Genomic DNA, 9,924 nt, shown 5'->3' with positions numbered 1-9,924 from the left:
ATATGAATAAAGCCACTTCACTCATCTGCATACAGAGATTTTTTCCCCCTCTATATTTTCCTGGATTTTGGTAACCACATATCTTTAGAAATATGTTTACATTTAGAATATTTAGGAAACAACTGAGAGATTTCTAAACAAAACTAAAAACCATCAGTTGGTAAACAAAATGGATAGAAGCTGTATAATTGTACAAAAAACCATTGTGTTTGGTAAATAAAAACAGTGTGTTCCTTCCTGGGTTGTCATCCCAGAAATTAAAATGGAGCTGAAAAAAAAAAAAATTGGTTAAATGTGCTTTATTATGAAGTGTGTATGGTTCTGATGTAGGATTTACTTCTAATATTCTAGCACACTACTAAGTATACAGTAAGCTCTTAATAAATGCTTGTTGGTTGACTTATTGATTCCTTCTCAGCATATAAACATCATTCACTGGGCATATGACCAAGCCCTTCCTTTCCTAGTTTCATGATCTATAGAATAGGGTGATCTCCTGAACTTGGTGGTTGTGAGAGTAATTAGTGGAAATTATAGTCATTCACTCTGAAAATGGGAAGGCCAGGTTGTCATAGGGTTGGAGCTGGTTCTTCAGCTTCTCTCCAGTTCCCACCTGTGTGCATGTAGATTGAACTACAAAAGTCTAGCTGTTTCTCTTAAAAAGGAGGACTTTGAACACCATATACCAAGATAAGATCAAAATGGGTCCATGATTTAGGCATAAAGAGGGAGATAATAAATAGATTAGAGGAACAGAGGATAATCTACCTCTCAGACTTGTGGAGGAGGAAGGAATTTATGACCAGAGGAGAACTAGAGATCATTATTGATCACAAAATAGAAGATTTTGATTACATCAAACTAAAAAGTTTCTGTACAAATAATACTAATGCAAACAAGATTAGAAGGGAAGTAACAAATTGGGAAAATATTTTTAAAAACAAAGGTTCTGACAAAGGTCTCATTTCCAAAATATATAGAGAACTGACCATAATTTATAAGAAACCAAACCATTCTCCAATTGATAAATGGTCAAAGGATATGAACAGACAATTCTCAGAGGAAGAAATTGAAACTATATCCACTCACATGAGTGTTCCAAATCACTACTGATCAGAGAAATGCAAATTAAGACCACTCTGAGATACCACTACACACCTGTCAGATTGGCTAAGATGACAGGAACAAATAATGACAAATGTTGGAGGGGATGTGGGGAAATTGGGACACTAATACATTGCTGGTGGAGTTGTTGAAAGAATCCAGCCATTCTGGAGAGCAATCTGGAATTATGCCCAAAAAGTTATCAAACTGTGCATACCCTTTGAACCCAGCAGCGCTACTACTGGGATTATATCCCAAAGAAATACTAAAGAGCGGAAAGAGACATATATGTGCCAAAATGTTTGTGGCAGCTCTTTTTGTTGTAGCTAGAAACTGGAAGATGAATGGATGTCCATCAGTTGGAGAATGGTTGGGTAAATTGTGGTATATGAAAGTTATGGAATATTATTGCTCAGTAAGAAATGACCAGCAGGAGGAATACAGAGAGGGTTGGAGAGACTTAAATCAACTGATGCTGAGTGAAATGAGCAGAACCAGAAGATCACTGTATACTTCAACAACGATACTGTATGAGGATGTATTCTGATGGAAGTGGAAATCTTCAACATAAAGAAGATCCAACTCACTTCCAGTTGATCAATGATGGACAGAGGTAGATACACCCAGAGAAGAAACACTGGGAGGGGAATGTAAATTGTTAGCACTAATATCTGTCTGCCCAGGGTTGCATGTACCTTCGGATTCTAATGTTTATTGTGCAACAAGAAAATGATATTCACACACATGTATTGTACTTAGACTATATTGTAACACATGTAAAATGTATGGTATTGCCTGTCGTCGGGGGGAGGGAATAAGGGAGGGGGGGTAATTTGGAAAAATGAATACAAGGGATAATATTATAAAATATATATATATATATAATAAAAAAAATTAAAAAAAAAAAAAAAAAAAAAAAGGAGGACTTTGACCAAATGGATGCCATTGCTATTCTCTTCATCTTCCCCCAGCAACCCAGCTCCAAACTCCGGCCCTGGTTTTCCTGAGTAGTTTGTTTTTCTGCTTCCTACCTAGATCATCTGATAACAGCCCAGACACACTCCACTCCTCCCCCACTCTGCAGTCTTAGTATCTCCCTCTCTGAGCCATAACTAGGGCAGGGCAGTGTGGTCTTTGCCCCCAAGGTCCTGGGTGTGATGACAGCTCCATCTCAAAGTATGCTTTCTTTTCCTCACAGCTGTCACATCCCTGGCTTTTAGCCTATCTTCTTGCACCATCCTTCCTCTCTCAGTCCTTCAGCAGCAGGGAAAACTCAAGATGTCCTGGGACAGGCTTCCTTCACTTTCTCCCATCATGAGCTCCACTCCTGGCTTCTCCTGCCCCCATGCAGGAAATAATTCCTATTTTTGGCTCTGTTCTCCACAGCTACCTCTCTCAGCCAGCTTTGCTATTCTCGAGGTAAATTGGTCTCCCTGGAGTATTGGCTGAGAACAGGCAGGAATAAAAAAGGAAGTACACGACTGTGGGAAGATTACAGAGATAGCTCCATGGACAGTCCCTGTAACTGATGGTGCTGCCAGACTGATGGGCTGAGTGAGGCTCTCCTTTACCTCATGCAAGGAGGTTCTTGAAGGTAGTACTCGGTGTAATGTAGTCCCAGGTGGCAAAAGGTTTGCCAAGTCATCTGGAAGGAGAGTGTCCAGCGGTGAACCTTCTCTGGACTCACGGACTGGAAGAGGGCCACAGCACAGACAGCAGGGGTGAAGAGCAGCACTGAGTACTGGGCCATGGCCATCCAGGCGAGCAGGCAGCCTCCCACAAGGAGAAAGATGTATCTGGAACAAGAGAGAGTCCCTGATATTCTGATCTGTAGGAGTCTCGTGAGGATGGAGCCTGGGATTCCACTCAAGACAGGCCCACCATAGGTGGTCTCCTTTGGATGGCTAGGTACAGTAGGTAAAGCACTAGAGTCTAGAGTTCAAATCCTGCCCCAGATACTAGCCATAAGACCCAGGACAAGGCACTTAATAACAATAACAACAATCATTTTTTTAAATAGCATTTAAGCACTGTGAGATTTACAAAGCACTCTACAAATATTTCATTTGATCCTCACAACTCTGGGAAGTAAGCACTATTATTATTCTTGGTTTATGGATGAAGAAACTGAAGCAGAGCGGATTTAAGTGCCTTGCCCAGAATCATACAGCTAGTTAAGTGTCTGAGTGCAGATTTGAACGCCAGAAGTCTTTCAGACCCCAGGCCTGGCACTTTATCTACCGTAGCACCACCTAGCAGTCCCACTAAGGATCCACTGGAGTTTTTAAAGCAGAGAAGTGACATGGTCAGCCCTGTGTTTCTGGAAAAACCACTGACAGATGAGTAGATAATAAGCTGCAAAGGAGAAAAGGCTGGGACACCAATCCGAAGGCTATTGCAAAAGTCCAAGGCAGACTTATTGGGGGAAACAGACAAGAAAGGCATGAATACTCAAGATGCTTCAAAGAAACAAGATTTGGAAAGGGATTGGCTACCTGGGGTCAAGAGAAAGGGAAGACTTGAGAATATGGGTGATAGGAAAAATGGAGTTGCTTTCAGAATAAATAGGGCAGTTTAGAGGAAAGGTGGACTTGGGAAGAGATTTTTTTTAATGTGATTAAGATACCAACAGAACACAAGGACAGCATTTATATAACATTCTAAGATTTGTAAAGTGCTCTACAAACATTATTTAATTGTCACAATCCTCAGAGGGAGGAGCTATTATCCCAATTTTACAGATGAAACTGGGTATATGGCATTTAAGGAATTTATCCAAGCATCCCACAGTTAATGCTTGAGACCAGCTAGGAAATGTCTAATATGTATCTAGAGTTAAGAGCTTGGAGCTGAGAAGAGAGTTTAGTGAACTATAAACTTGGGAACCACAAATCACAAATTGAGGCATAGCAACAATGTTTCAAGCAATAAACATTTATTAAGCATCTACTATATACCCAATATGGGGATACAAAGAATGAAATAATTCACTATAAAGTTGGAGTAACAGGAGAGAAAATATTCCCACAACATGAAGAGAAGAATTCTTGACCAAAAAAAAAAAAGTGTCACAGGAGATAAAAGCATAATTGTTACATCAAACCAAAAATTTTCTTTACAAACAAAATTAATCTAGAATAGAAGCAATGAACTGGAGTGGGACTAGGGAGAAGGAGGGAAATCTTCATAGCATATTCCTCCAATAAAAGACTTATATCTGAGATATGTAAGAAATTGAAATATATAAGAACAAGAGGCATTAACTAACAGATCTAAAGAAATGAATGATCAGTTCTCAAAAGTAGAAATACAAGCTATCAGCAACAATATGAAAAATGTTGCAAATAATTAAAATTAAATATAATTTAAAATAACTTTGAGCTTTCACCTCATATCCATAATATGAGCAAAGATTTAAAAAAAAATGGCAATTGACTGATGCACTGTTGGTGGAAGTTATACAATTACTGTGGAAAATAATTTGAAAATATGCAAAGTCACTAAATTATGTATCCTCTTTGAACCATTCTACTAATAAATTTAGACCCCAAAGACATAAAAATAAAGATAAAATAAAATCTGTACAAAAAAATATTTATAAAAGTATTTTTGTTTATAGGAAAGAAACAAAGTTGATGCTCATCAAATAAGGAAAACTGAACAAATTATACAATATAAATATAATGGAATATTGTTACACCATAAAAAATGACTATAGGAATGAAATCAAGTAACCTGGACTAATTTATATAAACTGAATAGAATGAAGTGAGCAAAACCAAGAGAATAACTATATGCCTTGACCACAATATTGTAAAGGAAAGCATCTTTGAAAGACTTAAGAATTGGTCAATGAAATAATTCCAGAAGATTGACATCTAGATCTCAGTGGAAAGGAGATGATAGATGTGGGAGGAGTGCTTTTAGGGTGAGGGTATGGACAGTCCCATTGTGTCTTTCCACCCTATCACACATTACATCTGGAACACCATACATTATATTTTCAGAAGGATACTGATAAACTGGGGAGTACAATGAAAAATCAACCAAGATGGTGAAGGATCTCCAGACAATGCCAAATATGTATTGGTTGAATTGGGAATAGTTAGCCTGAAAGAGATTCGTAGAGGGAATATGACAGCCTTTTATAAGGGTTAGTCTGGGCGAAAGGGATTCAAGCCGGTCTTCTTGGCTCCAGAGGGCAGAAATATCAGTGATGGGTGGAAGTTACAGAGATGCAAGAACTTACTAATAATTAGAACTATCTCAAAATGGAATTAGACTATTCCAAGAAATATGGGCAGTAGCTCATTACTCCATTAGAAGTTCTCATTACCACCATCAATTTTTTTAGGAAAAGACCAGATAACTAATCTTTGGGGCTATGAATCAGATTAGATGGCTATGGAAATGCTTTCAAGTTATTGACGTCTGTGACTTATGACTTAGAAAATGTCTTGTATCAAGAATTCCTATCTGACTTGCTAGCAATTGGAGCTTCTGAGATATCTACCTGCAAGACCCTATGTCATTCTTACACATTCCTCATGTGACTATCTCTTTAACTGATTGTCTCCTACCTATGTGAATGCTTTTGCATTCAGTGTCTGTGGAGAGCAAGCTTTAAGTTGTTTCTTTAAGTTGTTGACTGAGAGGGGACCCTGCAGGAATGGAAGCCTGAAGTGCTGGCCCTGAGGCCAGAACATTCATACATTGCCATATTCCTTCCTTGAACACTTCAGGGGAGCTTCATTCAAAAGACAGCTAGGCGGTGCCAGCTACACAGTATGGGATTTGGGCTTTTTTTTAATCTCACGCTTCTTCATGTTTTAATTGCCAATTTGAGCAGGGTCATCTCCAGTCATTCTGATCTATCTTGCCACTGGATCCAACTGTCTCTGAAGGACAAAGTGAGGTTGATGACTTTGCACAACCCTGCTCATTTAAATCCAATTCATTTGCAAGTCATCTTCCTGATGTCTGTGGTCCTCTTTGAGAATGAAGGACAAACAGCTAACTTTAACCACTGAAGACACAATTTAGTACAAAGAGTCCAAAATGTTAGTTTTTCAGTCTTCTACAGTGCCCTCTTTAATATGGCACTTTGCACTTGAAATAAAAAGAAATTTATGTTACCCCCTCCCACTTCCTCCTCCAGTCTGAATGCTGAGCCTGGGCTCAGGAAGCCTAGCCTCAAGTATTTCCAATGTGGGTGAGCCTGAGCAAGTCACTTCACTTATATATCAATTTGCTGATATAGAAAATGTGGGTGATGATAGCACCTGCCTTCCAGGATTGTTGTGAGGATCAACTGAATATATACACACATATTTTGTTTACAGTCATGTCTGTGGCTCCATTTAGGGTTTTCTTGCAAAAGTAATGGAGTGGTTTGCCATTTCCTTCTCCAATATCTATATTGTGTTGCAAATTTTGAAGTGCTACATAGATGCTATTATTCCCTCCTGACAATTATAATCCTAAAGCCTCTGAAAAACAAGGAGGAATCCCCAAACAGGCCAGAGATAGGCCTTTTCCTATGCAGAAGGGGCAGGCTGAAAGGCCACTACATAGATGTGACCTGCCACCTTATTACTCTAATTTAGTTAGACTTGAAAGTCACAGCACTCCTTCCTCCAAGCTGGCTGTAAAGAGTGGCCTTTAATAAACTCATCTGGACATGGTCAGTCTTGTGCCTGGGTCTTCCTTTCCTTCTCAGTGCAAAAATGCTGGTTTGCCACAGTCACTCACATGAACAGGCCTTTCTTTGGCTCCAAATGTAGGTATTAATAAAGGGTAGGAGAAACCAATCAAGTCTCATGTTAGACTTCCCAAGACACAGCACAAAGAAGCCCCATTCAAACTGCTATTGGGGGGCCACAGACACTGGGTGGTGGGTCTTTGTGCCATTGCAATTCTTGAAGACTGTCTTCTAAGGCTATCATAGGGAAGGAATAAGGGAGGGAGTCACTACAGAAAGGCAAAGTTCCAGACCCTTAGAGTCAGAGGAAATCAGTTGAGTTACAAATGAGAGCAAGTGTGTCTCAGAAAACCCGATAGACAAAGAGCCTCTAAACAGTTCAGCTAAGGAGTGAAGATCTGCAGAATAAAAGATCTATGGGTTTCAGAAGGGGATCCATCACAGATCCCTGAAGTCTATCTAAATTATGATCTGATTTAGAAAAACAATGTACACACCCCACAAAGGTGCCCCTTGGGGATGTTCCTCAACTTCCATCTTGTTACTAGTGATGTGGAGAAACTAACTTTCCCTTTCTAGGTCTCAATTTCTTCTAGGAGTGGGGACTGGATTTTACGGTCTCCAACATCTCTTCCAGCCCAAAATCTCAGATCTGATGATCTTTTCCCTAAGCATGTTCAAAAAGTCAACAAGCATTAAAAAACAGTGTGTGTCAGGCACTAGGCCAGGTGCCAGGAATAGCAAACAAAAGGCAAAAATAGTCCCTATACCAAGGAGCTGAGTCTAATTATGTACTTAGCTCTTCTGCTCGAAGTACTCATTATAATTCAATTTAATACACACTTTTGAAATCACCCACTGTGTGCAAGAAATTAAAAAAAAATCTAGACTTTGACAGGCAGTTGGAGGGCCACTCCCTTAAATTGAGTGCATCTATATGGGACAAGGCCTTTGAATGAGAATCACTTGAACCTAGATTGGAGTAGGAGGTAGAAAGAAGGCAGGATGGCATTTAGGAAATTGTGCAATGAATGTCATCTTTCCCATCTGCTACAAAAGCCTGCCAGCTTCCTTGTTAACACAGATGTTCTCTTGTTATTGCTGGGGATGGTTCCAAATCTCAAAGCTCCACAACCTACTTTATATGTCATAGATTACAGCTGGAAGAGACCTCAAGAGATCACCCGGCCCAACAGGAGAGGGGATTCACCTAAAGTTATCCGCCCGGTTGGTGGTTAAAGCCTTCACAAAGATAAAAACAAAAGAAACTTCCAAACTTACCGGGCAGTGATGGAGAAAGAATCCATAGCACAGAGAAAATTAAAAAGAAGAGCAAAGGGAAAAGCAACCCCTTGGTAAAAGGTCACAGGATGAAAGTAAAACAGCGGTAGGCCATCCATTGGGAACTGGGGAAATTGGCCAGGTGCTTTAGTCTCTTCTTCTTGCCTCACCACAATTGAGCAACCCCTAGTCTCAGTGTCAGGGTGTTTTATATGGTTTGGAGCCAGGCTGGAGTAGTGGAGATAAGCAGTCTCAGTAGGGTTTTCTGCACTTGGGAGACTGGAACATCTCAAGAATGGGGAAAGAGGGGGAAAGCACCTGGCTGTTTTCAGCAGCTGTCAGCTGTATTCGTTGCAAACACTGCTTTATTTGTCTTTCCAGTAAGTACACCGACATATTTCCATCACTGGGTTAAAATAAAAGTGCTCTCTATTGGAAAAAACTTTCCATAGGGACACAACTCATAAGATATGGAGTATATACTTAGAAAAGGGAAAGTAGTCCAGGAAGAAGATTTGGGAAGGAGATGGGATCGGGGAGCACACCAAGGGAAATATAAAACTCTGTGACATTGAAACAAAATAGTGGCCTTAGTGTGTGAGTACATCCTTCTGCCTGGACTCATTTCCTCCCTGGTAAAATGAAGCTCTGGATGGCTTTGCTACCGTGAGATGAGGAAGATGAGGGAATTAGGCTATGCAGTGTAAGCAAGAAAGTCACAAGTGGTAGCAGAAGTGTAGCATCAGGACCAAGGCTAGCTCCATGTTGGACAGACGGAAATGGAAGCTCTTTTGTAAGAGAGGTACCTTGTCAAGATCACCTAGGGAGCGAGGAAACTAACCAGAATCTAAACTCCAGTCCCGAGTCTAGATGCGAGGCTGCTAACAACTGAGAGAGCCAGACACCAAACTTGGAGGATGTGGGAACGTGTGCCTCCCAGTTCCCCTTAGCGCTACTTGAGTCTTATTTCCCCATCCGGAGGAGGTGCATCCCTATCAACCCAGTCCTTTTAGCTCAGCGCCCATTTATCGATTGACTCCCCATTCATTCCTTGGTTTTCAAGATCACTAAGAAAGCATTTTATGAAAGCAGTAAGCTAAAGATAGATTATTATTAAAGCAACGGCCACAGGCACAGAAAACTAAGACTTCCACTTTAAGGCCAGATTGTGTGCTTCTCAAAAGCAGAAAGCCTTGTGCCGTCTGTCTCCTCTCTGGTTAAGGCCTGGGGAAAAGAAGGCAGGAATCCGTTTCTGCTCCTGGCTGACTGCGAGGGCAAAGCTCGGCTGCGTTAGAACACAGGGGCGCACCCTTGAGAGCTCCGGTGGCACCGAGGACTCTGCTTTGTCATTGGTCCTCTCTCTTCCGGAGAACCCCGTGACTTTATCAGTGGACACCTCCAAGGAAGTGGTGAGACAATGGGACCCTAGGTCTGGAACTGGGAGGGACCCGAGAGTATGAGGCTCCCGGGAAGGGGGCGCACCGGTGGCTAGCAACCGGAGGGTGAGCTGCCTGGTCAGTTGCTCAATGCCCCTTGACCTTGGGGGAGGGAAAGAAGAGAAACTAAGGCAGAGAAGGGTGGAGCCCACTTAGGGTCTACCGGGCTCTGGACTGTAGAACTTGGCTCCTCCCCAAGGAGGAGCCTCAGGAACCGGGAGGCGCTGGGGCTAAGGGGAAACTGAGGCAGCGAGGGTAGCGACCCCCGGGTCAGCCGAAGGACCTCCTGAGGGTCTCGAGATTAGAGCCGGAGGGACTGCTGATGGGACAGGAGGGAAAATGAGGCACCGAAGAGGATGTCTCGGGGGGAGGGATTGCCGCCTGTGCGCATCCTCCGCATTC

At 41.6% G+C, this 9,924-nt stretch overlaps 1 protein-coding gene across 1 annotated transcript in view; it reads right to left on the bottom strand.

Moving 5' to 3' along the window:
* The window catches only part of MBOAT4 (membrane bound ghrelin O-acyltransferase MBOAT4), a 14,607-nt gene extending 4,683 nt beyond the window's left edge, over positions 1 to 9,924 (bottom strand). The window contains exons 1-2 of the mRNA XM_074275366.1: positions 8,087 to 9,924; positions 2,676 to 2,900 (exon numbers count right to left, since the gene is read on the bottom strand). Coding sequence (XP_074131467.1) covers positions 2,676 to 2,900; positions 8,087 to 8,205 — 344 coding nt within the window. The 5' untranslated portion in view covers positions 8,206 to 9,924. The remainder of the gene's footprint in view (positions 1 to 2,675; positions 2,901 to 8,086) is intronic.

The sequence above is a fragment of the Sminthopsis crassicaudata genome, chromosome 6 (assembly GCF_048593235.1).
Source record: "Sminthopsis crassicaudata isolate SCR6 chromosome 6, ASM4859323v1, whole genome shotgun sequence".
In the NCBI taxonomy this organism is placed as follows: domain Eukaryota; kingdom Metazoa; phylum Chordata; class Mammalia; order Dasyuromorphia; family Dasyuridae; genus Sminthopsis; species Sminthopsis crassicaudata.
Note: the sequence above shows the minus strand (reverse complement) of the source record. Positions and strands in the feature narration are given on the sequence as shown.